Source organism: Temnothorax nylanderi, unplaced genomic scaffold (genome assembly GCF_030848795.1).
Source record: "Temnothorax nylanderi isolate EJ_2023f unplaced genomic scaffold, tnyl_v1.0 TNYL_tig0087_pilon, whole genome shotgun sequence".
Taxonomy (NCBI): domain Eukaryota; kingdom Metazoa; phylum Arthropoda; class Insecta; order Hymenoptera; family Formicidae; genus Temnothorax; species Temnothorax nylanderi.
The window spans coordinates 213,387-230,601 of record NW_027249149.1 but is presented as its reverse complement, the minus strand read 5'-3'; the positions used below and the strand labels follow the sequence as shown (position 1 = coordinate 230,601).

The 17,215-nt window shown below is 34.4% G+C and overlaps 2 protein-coding genes and 1 long non-coding RNA gene across 3 annotated transcripts; 2 read left to right on the top strand and 1 right to left on the bottom strand.

Moving 5' to 3' along the window:
* The first annotated feature begins 197 nt into the window (after positions 1-197).
* Positions 198-4,840, top strand: LOC139774795 (very long-chain specific acyl-CoA dehydrogenase, mitochondrial-like). Its single transcript, XM_071710274.1, has 8 exons — positions 198-458; positions 1,317-1,524; positions 1,604-1,822; positions 1,930-2,358; positions 2,599-2,862; positions 3,275-3,631; positions 3,714-3,926; positions 4,219-4,840. The coding sequence occupies exons 1-8, from the start codon at positions 370-372 to the stop codon at positions 4,354-4,356; spliced, it is 1,917 nt and encodes a 638-aa protein (XP_071566375.1). The 5' UTR covers positions 198-369; the 3' UTR covers positions 4,357-4,840.
* On the bottom strand, positions 273-797 carry LOC139774797 (uncharacterized). The gene is made up of 2 exons (XR_011718674.1): positions 692-797; positions 273-503 (listed from the first exon to the last, which is right to left on the bottom strand). It is a non-coding gene; the product is annotated as an uncharacterized lncRNA (long non-coding RNA).
* A 91-nt stretch (positions 4,841-4,931) lies between the features above and the next one.
* LOC139774794 (kinesin-like protein Klp61F) lies at positions 4,932-16,333 on the top strand. Its single transcript, XM_071710273.1, has 12 exons — positions 4,932-5,562; positions 7,499-8,720; positions 10,967-11,238; positions 11,945-12,084; positions 12,179-12,297; positions 12,374-12,727; positions 13,505-13,729; positions 13,852-14,031; positions 14,124-14,346; positions 15,287-15,411; positions 15,501-15,620; positions 16,157-16,333. The coding sequence occupies exons 1-11, from the start codon at positions 5,516-5,518 to the stop codon at positions 15,576-15,578; spliced, it is 2,985 nt and encodes a 994-aa protein (XP_071566374.1). The 5' UTR covers positions 4,932-5,515; the 3' UTR covers positions 15,579-15,620; positions 16,157-16,333.
* The last annotated feature ends 882 nt before the right edge of the window (positions 16,334-17,215 follow it).

Sequence of the window (17,215 nt, the reverse complement as noted above, 5' to 3'; positions counted from 1 at the left end):
AAAAATTCATTGTTTAATGTTTCTAGTATTATTTATTTAAATTTTATTACAAATTAAATACAATCCATACATATAAATTACAAATTCTTAAGCCTAGTTCATCTTCCGCGTCACAGTGCGTCAAATGTGAAATGAAAAGCAGTCTTAAATGTTTTCTTGCTGCACTGTTATCGTTTGTCGAATAGAATAGACTTTTGGATTCAGTTCCACGACGACAGACGGCGGGGTCAGTCGTCACTAACTCACTACTATCCATGATTGTTGGGCCGTCATTTCGCAGAGAGTAACCGTGTCAGCCGTGATTGTCTTTCCATTTTAATTTCCATCAGTGCGGATTTTCGTTCGATAATAAGTACGCACGCTTCGACGATGCTTCGTGTCGCAAAAATCCTCTCGTCGTCTTCCAGAAATCTCAATAAGGCCGTCGAGACGCCCTTAGGATCCTGCGTCACATCCAGGTGAAGTGCCGATCGTCGTCTTCTTCATTTGCTCCGAGTGACCTTCTGCAAATTGGAGCGAATTTCGAATTAGTGGAAAATCAGATTCAACCTGGTTGAATATAATTGCCTTCCAAATTCTCGAAATTCGAGTCGCGTATGGTTGGAGCGCAATTTGTTATACGCGTAACATCGTGGAACAAATAATCTGATTTTTGATAAATCGAGTCGCAATTTACGAAATTCGTGTGTACATGCGTCGTATTTAGCTTGTCGCAATTGATCTGCGTTAAATCAATCTTGTCTATATCTCGATCTGCAATTCCGTGTCCGATATTTTTAGTTACAAGCGTGTGCGTCTGACATACGTGGACTTTGGACTGTGCCCCGTGGGCAGGAGAGTCTTGTCAAGTATATGCATACGTCATGTAAACTATGACGCTGGGAACCCGGAACTGTTATGTATATTGTTTACTTATATTAACGCGCAGTTATTTAATACTCGATCCATGTGTTATTGACGTCGGGTCTCAAGTTCATAGGTTCTAAACATCTAAAATTGAAAGATCAAGCGTATTGTACATTCTAAGAAATATTCCTTTACATAATGAGAGGAATACTAAATTTCAGATATACAAGAATTAGGAAAATTGACATATGTATGAAATCAAAGAATAAGTATTATTTTACAAAAGAGGGTACAATTGGAAAATGACGTAGATAAGATTGTATTTATTTATTATTTTTTATAAGATAACTCGATATACAAGATACTCCAATAATTTATGTAATTTAACTGTCCCTTGAAACCATGGTTAGCTGTCAAATAATTTATTTGTTAATTATGGACATTATTTGATGATAATAAACGTTTGACAGATGTCTGGCTACTCAAGCGGCAGTGAAAGTCAAGGAGGAAACGCCGAAGCGAGAAAATGTCGCCGCCAAGGAATCTCAATCTTTTACCATGAATATCTTCCGTGGCCAGTTGCAGCTGAGCCAAGTGTGTCCCTTCCCGGAGCCTATGACCCAGGAGCAAACTGACACGTTAAAAATGCTCGTTGATCCCGTAGAAAAGTTCTACGAGGTAAACATTCTCTTAAGGAGCACAATAATCGAGGTGCGATGGCTAGCTTTTATCAAACGTTTCTCTTTCTTCCTTGTAGGAGGTAAACAATGCGGCTAAGAACGATCAGAACGCGTACGTGGACGAGAAAATTGCAGCCGCTCTCTGGGATTTGGGAGGATTCGGTTTGCAAGTGCCCACGGAATTCGGCGGGTTGGGATTGACGAATACTCAGTACACTCGAATCGTCGAGATTTGTGGCTATCACGATTTGGGCCTCGCTATCACTCTGGGCGCGCATCAGAGCATAGGGTTCAAGGTAAAACTGTTCACGGCTGTATTTTGCTTTCTGATACAATTTTGTCAATTTTCCTAATTAATATTAATATCATTACTGAGCGTTATTGGTAAAATGTACGCCCACAGGGTATACTTCTGTACGGCACGCCGGAACAGAAGGCCAAGTACCTGCCCCAAGTTACCAGTGGCAAATACGCCGCGTTCTGCCTGACGGAACCGAGTTCCGGTTCCGACGCCAGCTCGATACGCTCGCGCGCTATTAAATCCGACGATGGGTCGCACTACGTTCTCAATGGCAGCAAGATCTGGATATCCAACGGCGGCATTGCCGACGTCATGACCGTGTTCGCTCAAGTGCCTATCAAGGATCAGAAGACGGGCGAGACGAAGGACAAGGTGACTGCTTTCATCGTTGAGAGGGGATTCGGTGGTGTCACCAGTGGACCGCCCGAAAAGAAGATGGGCATCAAGTGTAGCAATACGGCGGCGATCTTCTTCGAGGATGTTAAGATCCCGGCGGAGAATGTTCTCGGCAAGGAGGGTGAAGGTTTTAAGGTACAATTTCACGTAAACTTATTTCTCATCTTTGTGCATTATGAATACCGTAATGTATCGTTAATATAAATCGAAAAATGTGTTTAATACAGTCTACTTATGTCTAATACATAATTCACGTTACAATATGTTTGTATTATATTTAATAAAATTCTTGTCTGCAGCTCGCGTGAAACTTTGCGAATTATTTACACGAGTTTAAACGCTGCTCGACTATATATTCGCTTTATTCGATCTTAGGTCGCAATGAACATTCTGAACAATGGTAGATTCGGCATGTCTGCGGCTCTTTCCGGCACCATGCGTTACTGCATCACCAAGGCTGTGAATCATGCGACGCAACGCGTGCAGTTTGGTCGCACGTTGGACAATTACGGCACAATACAAGAAAAATTGGGACGCATGTCTATGCTGCATTATGTCACCGAGTCCCTCGCATACATGATCTCCGGTAACATGGACAGCGGAAGCCAAGACTATCATCTGGAAGCGGCTATTTCGAAAGTAATTCTTTTATCGCTCAATTAAATTGCTTTATATAAAATTCTAATGCACCTTTAATAAATAGATGTAGATTTCATATTTATGCTAAAAATATTAATGAAGAAAATGTATCGAGTAACCTACGTATTAATGTTTCTGAGTTGCAAGGATTCTGTATTCTACAAGAAATATCTCGTATTTTTATTCGACAGCAAGATAAAATTCGTGAAATTAATTAAAACTAACTAGTTAAGTTCTAATAATAAACTAGTCAAGTTCTCTTTAGTATCCAGTCAATTCTCTTCTCATGCAACTGACTTTTATTTTATATTACAAAAGCTATTGTATGGAAATGTGATGGACGTAATGGTTCTAGTTTCAATAGACCGTGAATTTATTATTGGTATATTATACGCTACGAATCCTTTTTCAGTGTTTTGGGTCCGAGTCCGCGTGGTGGGTGTGCAATGAAGCTATTCAAACCTTAGGAGGAATGGGTTTCATGACGGAAACCGGCCTAGAACGTGTGATGCGCGATCTGCGTATATTCCCAATCTTTGAGGGGACAAACGACATTTTGCGTTTGTTTGTGTCGCTCACCGGTATCCAATACGCCGGAAGTCATTTGAAGGAGCTACAGAAGGCGTTCCAGAATCCTACCGCGAATTTAGGATTGATTGTTGAGGAAGCCGCTAAGCGAGCGACCAGAGCAATCGGCTTGAAATCGCCGCCTACCTTTGGGAATTTGGTACATCCGAAATTGACGGAAAGTGCCGCGCTTTGCTCGAAGGTGAAAATAATAATTCGAACGTAAGCTGGAATTTTTCCAGTTAAATATAAATTTGTATAAAAATATATATGTATAATTGCAGAGCGTGGAGAGCTTTGGCCAAGTTATAGAGTCCTGTCTTATTAAATACGGACGAGGCATTGTAGATGAGCAATTTATCCTCAACAGGATCACGCAGGCTGCTTTCGATACGTATACAATGGCAGTTGTCCTAAGCAGGACGACTGTGTCGTTGAACAAGAATCTGCCTAGCGCGGAACACGAATTATTAATGGCACAAACTTGGTGCGCGGAGGTATGAATATGTTATTCTTTATTCAAATCCTAGCAGGATCAATAAGTATTATAGCTGTCGAGTGCATTTGCTGTAACTATTATTTATAATTTCCTAAAGCTAATGAATTAACATATAGATAGTATTTAATTTAAAAAGTATCTTTCAGATGATTGACTAGGAATAATTTAGGAATAATTGACTCGAATTTCTGTCATTATTAATATTATTTGATCCTGCTAGCGATAATTTGAATATACAATTTATCTTGTAATTGCTAGACACGATTGCTTAATGCATTTTGTTGTTACAGGCGTCGAATCGTGCTGCATATAATCTACAGCAAGTCAGTTCGAGCAAGCAATTGGACATCTTCAGTAAATTGAGTAAAATTTCGAAGAATGTATGCGAAGTCGGTGGATGCGTACAATCAAATCCGCTGGGTTTTTAAGATATGATAAATTTGTCTTATGAGAGATAACTTATCCAATCTTAAGTTTTTATCGCGCTAGATATAAGGGATAATAGAAACTGCTTTCCCCGTGGAAGGAAAAAGCTGAATATTTTATTATTCTTTCGTACAATTCATATTTTATCTCGCAATTTCTAGAAATAAAAATATGTAAATAATAGTACAAATGTAAAGTTAACTTCGTGATGAATTGTATGTACTTTCCGTGAAAACTGCGGAAGCGATCAATGCAAATGTTAAACTTAATAAGGTGTAAAGCATAAGGTGTATCTAAAGGTATATGTAGAAAATTATGTATTTTTAATATCTCTTTATACCTCTTTACACGAAAAACGGCGATTCCAGATGTACAGCTATACAAATAATACGATCGATCTGACGTTTTTCTTTTCTTAGATGCTGTTTATTCATTTTATATATCCATCAGTTTCGTTGAAATAATAAAAATAATTTTAATAAATCACACCGTGTGTTAAGTCATCTTTTACACAATAAATTAAATGAAAGACTTTAAATGGGAGAAGCAGTGTACCGTCATACATATATATATCTTATTTTATACATTTAAAAATATTTTAATTTACTCCTCAGCAATGTGGCGCGTTACCGCGGAAGATGATTAATGTGACCGGTGACGATATGCTAAGATTGCTAACCTAACCTCCTTCTCTCTCTCTCTCTCTCTCTCTCTCTCTCTCTCTCTCTCTCTCTCTCTCTCTCTCTCTCTCTCTCTCCTCTCCCTCGCTCTCCCCCCTCTCTCTCTTTCATCCAATTTCCAATTAATTTCCAATTTGTATAAAAAAATCTGAGAAAGTCTTAAAATTTTCATAGACATTCTGATTAATATTAAGTATAAAACATTCTGAGATATTTTTCCACACAAAGGGAATCCAGATAATATTAATAATAACTAAAATTCTTTTTATTATTTACCATATAAAATTGTTGCTATTGCGCATGGGCGAGAAACTCAGTCCGTTCGACATTTAATAAATACCGTTCGCCGCGAATGTTGTTTCAATGATTGTTTTGACTTTGTCCGGATATCATTAGAAGAATCACGAAAGCAGAGGAATCGCGTTAAGGGAATTATCGTGTGAAAATAATATATAAGAAAATAGAAAATCTCGGCTCGAGGATGTCGAAGGAGAAAGATCAGCATATCAATGTATTCGTGCGCATCAAGTAAGTCGGGCGACAGTAATTAGCTGGCGCATCAAGTGGACATACAATTAAAGTTCTACGGACAATTAAAGTTCTACAAGAAAAATTCTACGGAAATTTTCCGTTCGCTTGTCAAATGGACAATCACCTCTTAACATAGGCGTAAAAGACAGATTGCTCCCCCCCCCCCTGTGTAATAGATTTTATATATCTATGATATTAATTCGTTTTTCATTTATTCTGCTGTCGGTTGCGAAGAAAAATAATGAGAATCTTATATCTAATTATCACTATCTATTTTCAAAGTCACATTAAGTGTTATATGCTAAGTGTTGCCATTATTGTCCGTTATTTATATTGTTATTTTCATTTTTATTGTAAGGGATATTCTGATTGTCATCTATTACAGAGGGGGAATATTAATAATATTTCTAATAATTATTTATACTATATTCTTTTTATATGCCATAAAGATGTATGATACATTCTATATAAAAATAGAAATTATTTTAGTTTAATTTTTAAATAAACTCCTCCATTTAACTGAGATTAATGAGGTTTATAATTAATAAAAAACACATCTTGCAGACCAAGGTTTAATGTAAAATATTGGAACTGCACGTAGGATATAAATATATAGAAATATATGTAAATTCTCGAATAGCGTAATATAAACTAAACAGTTTTAATATATTTTCTTTATGCCGTTATATAAAAAAATATATAATATATTTTATATATGCTATTATGAAAATTGAAATTATTTTATCTTATTTGGAGTTAAATAGACTTTTCTTTTAATGAATATTTAACAAACTGACAATTATAGTAAGGAGAGTCTTGAAGAATAATGTTTAATGTCGAAAATTGAAATTACATGCAAAATAATTAGAGTACAAATATATAGAATATAAATTCTTTCGTTAATTTAATAATATACTTATCAAATAATTCTTGGTATATTTTCTCAATGCCATCATAAAGATATTTTATATGCTATAATAAAAAGTAAGAGTCATTTAATTTTATTTTTCAGTTAAATAAATTCTTCCTTTCATATATTCAATACTAATAAGCTTAATTAAGTACAGGTTTTGAAAAGTAACATATTTATTGTCGAAAATAGCAGGCAAAATATAAATATACATAGCTATAGGATATAAGTTCTCAAGTCGTTGATGTTAGTACACAATTTTTTTTATTCAACGTGAAAAACGGATGGCGAACCAATGTTCTGAACAACGTACGGCTGCTTAACCACAGCACATGACATTTTAAGAAATTTTAAACTCTTGTTTTTAAAATCAATACTAATTATCGGAGATTATTACTTGCTATTTGAAAAACAAATCAATATGCACTTTTATTACTTCGTACTTTACAAATTTCCTTACGCTGTATTGCACCGGCATATTTATTTCTTATTTTTATCTTTTTAAATAGCATATTGTAAAAGATAGAGAAAGCATAATATATTAATATGTTAGCATTATTTAATATACTATTAATATTCCTCAATTCAGACAATTAATCTAGAATTCAAAAGGGGATATTGTATAGAAAGATAAACGTGTATTATTTTATTTTCTGAAAATTATTAGAGAAAAGTCCCCTATTATGAGACAGGATCTTAATATGAGATATGTTAAGCTAAAAGGCTCTATATAGGCCCCATCTGTTGATCCCACCATGAAAAAACCCCGCCATATTAGGATCCCTATCTCATAATAGGGGACTTTCCTCTACAATTATATTAAAGAGAGTCTCAAAATATTTCATTGCAAATCGCAATGGATTAAAAGTCATTTCAGTAAATAACAGATCAAATTAGGAGCATTGTTGTGGCATCAGTGGTATGCATTAACAGCAAAGTTAATTGTCGCTTAATACATAATTATCCGATTGGATGTCCTCCCTGTCCAAGGAATAATTTAATTTTTCGATGTTCACAACACAGACCCGTAAGCACGACAGACGAGAAATGCATAGTGGAGATGATATCCGACAAAGAAATAATAGTCTACGAGCGATCGCAGGATAAATCGTCGAAAATGTTTACGTTCGACGGTGTCTTCGGTCCGTCATCGACTCAGGTGGACGTGTACGACACGGTGGTCAGCCCGCTGTTGAAGGAAGTCATCGCCGGGTATAGTTGCACCGTGTTTGCCTACGGCCAGACCGGCACCGGCAAAACGTACACGATGGAGGGTGGTCGCGCGGACAATCCGAATCTGCATTGGCAGAGCGACACGTCCGCCGGCATGATACCCCGTTGCCTGAGCCACCTCTTTGACGAGCTGCAGCTGCTGGAGAACCAGCAATACACCGTCCGGGTAAACTTCCTGGAGCTATACAACGAGGAGCTGATTGACCTCCTGATGGACGGAAACGATACGCCGTCTAACAATAAGATCAAGCTGTACGAGGACGTGACGAAGAAAGGCTCGGTCATTATCCACGGCCTGGAGGAGGTGACTGTCCACAGTAAGGCCGAGATCTACAGGATTCTCGAGAAGGGCTCGGAGAGACGACAGACCGCGGCGACGATGCTCAACTCGAACTCGAGCCGCTCGCACACGGTGTTCTCGATCACGATACACACGAAGGAGAACACCAGCGGCGGCGAGGAGCTGCTGAAGACGGCGAAATTGAACCTGGTGGACCTGGCCGGCAGCGAGCACGTCGGCAGGTCCGGGGCGGTCGAGAAAAGGGCGCGGGAGGCCAGGAGTATCAATCAGTCCCTGCTGACTTTGGGCAGGGTGATAACCGCCCTCGTGGAGAAGGCGCCCCACGTGCCGTACCGCGAGTCGAAGCTCACCAGGCTGCTGCAGGAGTCATTAGGTGGTCGAACGAAAACGTCGATAATTGCGACCGTCTCGTGCGCGAGCGGTAATCTCGAGGAGACGCTGTCGACGTTGGATTACGCCTACCGGGCGAAGAACATCACCAATCGTCCCGAGATCAATCAGAAGATCTGCAAGAGAGCGCTGCTGAAGGAATACACCAAGGAGATCGAGAGGCTCAAGAGAGATCTGGTGGCAACGCGTGAGAGGAACGGCGTCTACGTATCGTTTAGGAACTACGACGACATGCAGACGTTGATCGATCGTCAGAGGAAGGAAGTGAAGGAGAAGAAACATTGTTGTAAAGTACTGGAAGACGTTATACAGAATAAAGAGGTATGCTTTCGGCGATAGGGTGACTTTCCCCGCGATCTCTTGGCGGAAGTCTCACAGCCGTACATTTCCAAATGCACAGAAAAGAACCCGATAAACATATATTTAAAATCATCATATATCTTTGCCTCCTCCCTCACAACTTCAGTTTCAAGTAGCCTCAAAATAATTCATCGGGGTTACATGTGGGAGACTTCGAAATCTATTCTTTTTTAGAAATGAATTTTATTTTGTCTCCATCAAAGCATAAACTCCAAAATTATTATCGATGCGCGTGATGATGCGGAAATAATATCCATTATTGTTGTTTGTTTTACTTTGAAGGTTCTAAAAAGCGATCGCGCTGTTCGAAAGAGAGCACTTTTAATTTAAAAATGAGGTTTACATTACCTCGATAATACGAAAAATAAATAATAATAACTAATAAGTGAACTTGACTACTGTGTGAATAACACAAGTAACAGAGATGTGCCTTAAGGCCCCCGCACAATGAAAAATATATAAGGAACAAGGAACAGATATTAGCGATTAGAAGTAAGAAATCAGGAATAAAGCTGGTGTAGCATTAATACACGGCTTCCGATAGGTTAAAAATCTATTGCCTATGTTATTCCCTGTTTCTGTTGCCTGTATATTTTTTATCGTGCATCCAACTTTATTCTTGATTCTTTAGTCCTAATCGCTAATATCTGTTCCTTGTTCCTTATATTTTTCATTGTGCGGAGGCCTTTATAATGTCTGATTGGATCTTTGTGCCTAATAATATTTTTGCGTATACATTTTTCAGCTCGGTAAACTGCGCTGAACAATTAAATTGTTAATAAATTTAATAATAATAATATTAATTGTAAATAAGCATCTGAGGAACCCCTGACTGGGTGTTATTTTTTGCAATAAATTCTTCACAATTGTTTCTAAAAATGTTTATTTAGCTTCATTATTATTAAATTGATTATCAATTTAATTACGTCTACTATTCTAGCTTCAGCTTGAGACTGCGTTTCAAGACCAACATTACTCGGCGCGCAAATTGTTAAGCTGAAAAGTGTATGTAAAAATATTATTAAGCACAAAGATTCAGCCCGATCGTATATAAAGTACATTTCTATTATTTTCAAAAAAAATTATAAAAAATTTCAAGTGTTTTTAACTGCGTTTTTTGTCGTCCTCTACACCCATTTAGAAAAATTTACTAATTTGATCGAGCAACCTTCTGCCCGACCGAAACCAAAAAACTAAACATTATTTTCTTTAAATGTAATTTTTTGCTATCTTTCTTTGTAGCTGAAGTTTGAAGCATTCTTGGAGCGAAAATTAAAAATTTGTCCTAATCAAAAAGGATTATAAAAAGAAATATATTTACATAAAGAAAAATTTATATAAAGATAATATAAAATTATAACAAAAAGCATCGGACATTTCGGATTAAACGGAGCACTTCGGGCCTCGACTGTTAACAAACTATTCTATTTCTAACATAATGGATCTTAAATATTTTGTCCTCGAAACTTGCAGATTTTGGCACAAAATACAAGAACAATCGTTAGAAATTTTTCTTACATATGCAAGTACATTATAGGTAAGTGCGGATACTTCGTATTCAACAGACCTCTTCCGGGTTTCAACTGTTAACAGACTACGTTCTTCTTACTGTCGTGGATCTTAGAGATTATCCTTGCACTTGTACATTTCGGCACAAAACGCAGAAGCAATCGTTAGGAGTTTTTCATTTACATATACAAATACAAGTCATCATATATGTAGAAGTACGCACGGATACTTCGAAACTAAACCGAGTACTTTTGAGCCTCTACTGTTAATAAACTATTTTATTTTTGCAGTCAAGAATCTTAAGAGATTGTTCTCGCACTTGTATATTTTATCACAAATCACAGAAATCAGTGTTTTTGTGAAGATTTTATTCTACGCTCTCCTTTATGTTTGTTATTTGTTTATTAATTTTAAAGTGATTTTTTTAAGTTATAATTTTATAGTTTTTCACATAAATATATTTTTCTTTGTAATATCCTTTTTAATTAGGGCAATTTTTTAATTTTTCCCCGTGAACGGTCCAAACTTCAAATACTTACATATTTTTATTCTGCATCTGAAATGCTTTAGATTTAAACTTTCGAGCTTAAAATTTGAAGTAAAACATTTTGTGTAATTGGAACGATTGCGAAATTGATTATAATTATCGCACAGAATAGATTATTCAATTTATTATAAAATACTTTATTCGATTACAGAAAATATTCAACGATTTGCGATCGCAATATGATGCTCAAGTCAGCGAGCTGACGAAAAATACGAGCGAATTGAATGCTATAAATGGCTATTTACGAATGACAAAAGAGTCTTTGAGGCAGGTAGAGTGCGTTAAAAACGAGCAGAAACGACGTGTGGACAAGTACGTTGAAATCGAAAGGATTTTGCACACTCAAATGAAAACTATTTTAAATGTGGTGAATAAAGCGTCCGAAGATGCTCAAAAACTGCACGATAAACTTGATCGTAAAACGTAAGTGGATCTTAAAAAATAATACACTATATCGCTCATAATTATTTAAATGACTTTAAGAATTTAAAGAATATATAGAAGAATACATCCGGAAACGGGAATATGTATAGAGGCGATTTTTTTTAAACTTCATTTTTTTATAAATAAAACAATGCAAAAATTATGTTTTTAATTATTTTTTAATTCTTATTATTTTTCTGTATACGGATAGAGATTATATAAGAATAGAGATATAAAAGAAAACATATATGGATATATTTTATATATATATATATTATATATACTTACATATGTTTTTATACAAATAATCTTTTACAACGTTAATTGTTTTAATAAAGTATTATCTGTACTAACAACAGTGTGAGATATTTATTTAACTTTTAAAATCGAAGTAAAGTATAAAATATTTGTCGTTTTCGAATCATTATGAGCAATAATGTATATATATATTCGTTCAACGAGAGATTGAGAGTTACACTATCGAAAATATTGATCATAGACCCAAACAAAAAATATGAGTCTTCTCTTTTTCAGAATATTTTTCAGAAAAAAATTGTCAAAATTATTGGAGTATAATAGGTCAGAATTAAAACATGAAAATTTCAGCGAAAATGCTTCATATACATTTTGTTTTTAACCGCTTAAGATTTAACTTTACTAAAGATCACTGAATAATAATTTACTAACGAGATTAATGGTAATATAGAAAAGTGGAGGAGGAAAATAAAAAGCTTGGATTACAAATGAGGAGTGATTTTACGAAACGTTGCGGGAACATCGAGGACGTACTTGTTGTTCAGAAGAAAGAAATTCACGCACTCCTTCAATCTGCAAAAGACGAAGTTGGTAAGTCTAATAATTGTAAGAACTTGGCGCGAGTAATTACTCAGTTTTGAGACGCAGATGTTGTAAAGGAAACTTTTGTCAATAAAACTTGCAGAAACTCATGTAACCGCACAAGCTATAAATATAGAGGCATCAATCAGCTCGATTGTGAACCGTGCGGTTTATCAGCATTATGAGGCCAGTAAAGAATTAAAGAAAGACATTAATACTTTCGTAAGTTTTCAGCAACGTAACACATTTTAGTCATATTTTAATAATAATAGAAATTATGTTAAAAAATGTTTTACAGTATACACACTATCAAAAGGAGTTAGGTACGCACATGCAAAATTCATCGGCTATAATGGAGACTGAGAATAAGCTGTTGACCGATACTTTTTCGAAACTGGTACCAGATGTACGCGATCTATTGGAATCGAGTTATAACGGGGTTATGCAGAATTTACAGTTCTTAAGTAGAAACATTGCTCAGAAATTAGAGAGTGTGTCAATGTACGCGAAACATGCTGTGGAAACCGTCCGCAGAAATCGTCTTGAAGAACGTGATTACTTATTAAAAAGTTTATGCGAGATTAGCGAGGATATTAGGGGAATCTCCCTAAATGAGAAACAAAGGATGGAAAATTACAAAGAATTCGGAAAGGTATAATTGATCGTATATCTTTGATTATATATATATTTATTAGCGATAAGATTTACATATTACATAGTATCTTACAGGTAGGTTCGAATTTGGTCGCGTAATTCCGAACTCTCTATGATTAGGTACTTCGAAAAATAAAAGCAATATTAGAACCTGAACGAAATGGGTTCGAACTCTCTATGAGTACTTCGAGAAACGAGAGATTTTTTCTAAGTGGACTCAAACCTGGATTAAATATGTTCAAATCTTTTATGAGTATTTTACTAGTTTTTTTTACGTTCTTTCGAATCAAATTAAACGTTTAGATAAAGCGACAATTATATTTTAATGCATTATTTTTTGACAATTACAAATATTAAATTATTATCAATCATTGAAATTAAATATAATAAAAACATGATAAAAAATATAGAGAATAAAAGTTACTTAAAATCCATACAAATTACATTTTTTACTAACAACTTTATTTTAGAGTTCGAGTACTACTTGTAAAAGATTTGATTTTTTACGATAGAATCTATTTATAAGTACATTTTGAATCCTGCAAATACTCATTCTAAAATTTAAAACTAACTATAGTTAGTCGGCAGCAATGCATGAGATATTTACTTCTTATAAATATTATTCGAATTCTAGAAAATGATTATTGAATTTGATTCCGATTTTTAAGTACATATTGAACTTGATCCTATTCCTAATATTTATAGATATCTTATAACATATGTAGTAAACACTATATAGTTGTTAACATGACGATATATATCTTTGTTTATATAGAAAATGGAAGATTTATCATGCGGGTTTAATCTCTTAGACAAATGCGAAAGAGATTATTCCGAAATTATTGATACTTCTCATCGAATTGATGAGACTTGCAGTAATGTATACGATCAAAGTACACACGGTTACAACACAGATATAATTAAACAGAACGATTTAAAAGATTTTCTACAAAATATTACGTCAACTATTAAGAGCGATATCGACAGAGGCGTTAATCAGGTAGTTCTTCGCTATTGTCCATAAAATGCTTGAAATTCAGCTAAAATCATATTAGAATCATATTAGAATCATACCTATTAAAATCACCATTCTCATCAATTAATTTATCGCTTTGCTAACAGATGCAAATATCAAATAAAACCGCTATTGAAAAAGGAAATGTCTTGGTCACCGATTTACAAGAACGTTTAAGTACTAGTTGCGCCACACTACATCAGCACAATAATAACGTACAATTTATTGGAAAGCAATTACAAGAGAAAATGGCCAAAGATGAAACGAAAATACTTATTTCGAGTGCTGTACGTATATAAGAAATAAACTTCACACTAATTTCATCTCTACATTTCACGATAATTAATTATTTAATACTTTATTCATATTTGTTTTGCAGAATACGTTTAAAACGGTTGAAAATACAGGCTTAACTCACGCTAACATATTGAAAAAGCAGCAAAGTAAGATTTCAGAGGCTTCCAGGATGATGGACGACAAATTCTTGAATCAACGCATGGGATTAAATAATTGCCATAATAACATAATCGAAGAATTGCGTGCATCGCAACAGCAGATCGACAAGTTCTTGACTGAAGACTTTTGTCGCGACGTTTGTACAGGTTTATTTTATTTACTATTTATTTTAAGGAGAAAATGAATGGATACTTTAATTTTAATGGATTGCATGAGTAAGTAAACATGCATCTTGTTGTCCAAATATAATTTCTTCAAATAAATTCAAGCAAACACTTAAATGGTACAAAGCACATTTTTAATACCTACTTGACAGAGTTTGGTAAATGTTGCGTTTAATGGAGCAGCGAGATACAGTCTTCATTTTGATATATGTTATCAAAATTATGTCCCTGAGTAACATCGAAAAAATTTTAACCGACGCTCATTGTTTATTAAAAAATTATTAACAAAAAATTTGAAAAATGTAACAGTCATCCTCTTGCGTAGGACATATAATTTGCTAATATATACATTATATCGAAATAGTATGTGTATCATATACGAGAGGCAAAGAATTTTACTCCCTCTTTTTTATTTCTACATCGAAACAATTAAATTAATCTCCATCCCCAACCTTGTTTGTTTACTGATATACACAGCCTGTGTAACACAGAAACAACATATGCGTGGGCGGGGGAGGAGTTCTGCTCCCCCCCCGCACACCTACCCCGAAAAAATCTTACCCAACTCAAACCAAATTTCAATTTCAAGTCAGAATAGGTTTGGATTAGATTATTTTTTTCTGGGTAGGGGTGCAGGGGAAGGAGTGGGGTCTCTCTCCGCGGCACGCATATGTTGTTCCTGTATAAAAGATGTTTCCTAAGTAAGTAAAAAAATAAGAGCATATTCCATGGCTTATTTTAGGAAGAAAAGATCCTATAAACATATGCTCTAAACTTAATTTTCAAAATACAACCCAAACTACGGCATTTTTAAATTTGTCCTAAACTATATACATTTTCAAAATACAGATAAAATATTTGTTTACTTATATTGTTCTAATGTATAATAAATCACTTTTGCTTTTCTACGTATAATAAACAGGTACAACGCCAGAAAGAAAGATCTTTTCATATCCTCGTGAGCTCACAACAATGTCACCGTCTGAACGAATCATTCAAAGATTCCAAGAAGACAGAAATCATTTGGATGAAGCAGAAGATAACTTAGTAAGAAATCGCTTATATATCCCGATTAATAAATAAAATTTAGACACATGATTTTGTGTACATACATATATATGGAAATTTATTTATAGGATCTGACAATCGAACAATTATCCGTATCAAAAATGAATAATGTCGAAGAGTCACCTAATGAGAATCATGCAGCATAGATCGTTATCGTTACGTCTACACCGTATAATAATTCAAAATGTGTAAGAATCCGTATATCTGAATGTTTACAATTCTGATACTTTCACTAAATCTGTATTCCCGACAGATTAGCCTAGAACTTCAAAGCCTTTTCAATTGAAAGTTGCATAGAAATATATAATAAAAAATTTTTTATATAAAAATATATATAAATATATACATATATATGTTTTCTTTCTCTTATATAATTTCTGTTTATATACATATATAGGAAAAATAAGAATAATTGAATGATATTTAGAAAAATAATTTTTGCATTGTTTTTTTCTATAAACAGTAAAATTGTGATTAGATTATACAATACTCTATATATCATCACATAATATAAAAATTATTTTTTTAATTATTTTTAAATTCTTCTTTTTATTTAAATATACATTTTTTTATGTAAAAATTTTTTTACCGGATAGAGATGCATATTATATAAAACTATTTAAATGTTATACAAGACATTTAGATGTCAAGTATAACGATAATATAAAAGCAATATTCTCTATCCATTTGGAGTGAGTCAATGAAAATCTTTCTTTTAGAACAGTAAGGAGATTAAAGGGACTTTGGTGAATCCTTGTAAACTTGTAATATAAGGACAGGAAGAAAACCAGCAGCTACCCAGAATCAAGAACAGATCATTTGGAATATTTAATATTGCCTATTAATGTTTGAGAATTTTATGTAATTATTTAGATTTATACATTAAATATTTTTAATTCTATCGCATAACATGAAGGATATTAATTATTTAATATAACTTAAATATATCTGGGGACGATTACGATAACTTTGGCCCCACAAAATGTTACTGGTTTTTGGACGCATTTTTGGCGAGAAACCCGGGAAAAATAGTTAAAAAATTTTCCGAAGTTTATCCCACCCGAACCGAGGTCTATCATTGTACGGTTCGGGTTTTCAACTTTCTACGCGAACCGAGATCCACCTCCCCCCCCCACCCAACCCTGCCTGCTACCGCCGAAAAGATTAAGGGGCTACCGCCTTTCCCCCGCCTATATGGTACTGTCTAATACACACAATCAAAGTATTATTTAAAAATTAATCTTGTTTATTTTTAACTTTAACACCATATATCTCAAAAACTAGAGCAGTTAGCCCTATAAGACCTATATAATTTTTTGTTCAACATAAAAAATACTACCAGAAACCATCGTCAAACCAAGGGGCCAAAGTTATTGTAATCGTGCTTATTTCTGCAACGTTTTTGCAATTTTTCGATGCTGTATAAACTATCATCGATATAAATTTGAATAGGGGAAACCAGGGCTATCTGTCTATAATTTATGCTTTTTTTAAGCTTTTTTAAAGACTGTATGTCGTTGCGTTCGACGAGTTCGAGCTTATTGCCGTAATAACGTCGCGTCCCGCATTCTGAAAAATCAGCCTGACGACCTTTTACGCCAAACTCGCGTTTTCGGAAGTCATCTGTGAACAATAAAAACGATCTAGATGATTCGCGTTATTATATATATATATATATATATATATATATATAATCATATCTTTTATAAACAATATTCTTCCAAAGTAAATAATAATAAAATAATACTAATAAATGGTTACAATATTTTAAGTTTTTGTTACT

Coding starts and splice junctions, on each gene's coding strand:
- LOC139774795 (XM_071710274.1), top strand. CDS start 370: ATGCTTCGTGTCGCAAAAATCCTCTCGTCGTCTTCCAGAAATCTCAAT. Junction 1,525..1,603: donor CCGTAGAAAAGTTCTACGAG/GTAAACATTCTC, acceptor TCTTCCTTGTAG/GAGGTAAACAATGCGGCTAA. Junction 1,823..1,929: donor ATCAGAGCATAGGGTTCAAG/GTAAAACTGTTC, acceptor GTACGCCCACAG/GGTATACTTCTGTACGGCAC.
- LOC139774794 (XM_071710273.1), top strand. CDS start 5,516: ATGTCGAAGGAGAAAGATCAGCATATCAATGTATTCGTGCGCATCAA. Junction 12,085..12,178: donor ATCTGCAAAAGACGAAGTTG/GTAAGTCTAATA, acceptor TAAAACTTGCAG/AAACTCATGTAACCGCACAA. Junction 12,728..13,504: donor ATTACAAAGAATTCGGAAAG/GTATAATTGATC, acceptor TTGTTTATATAG/AAAATGGAAGATTTATCATG.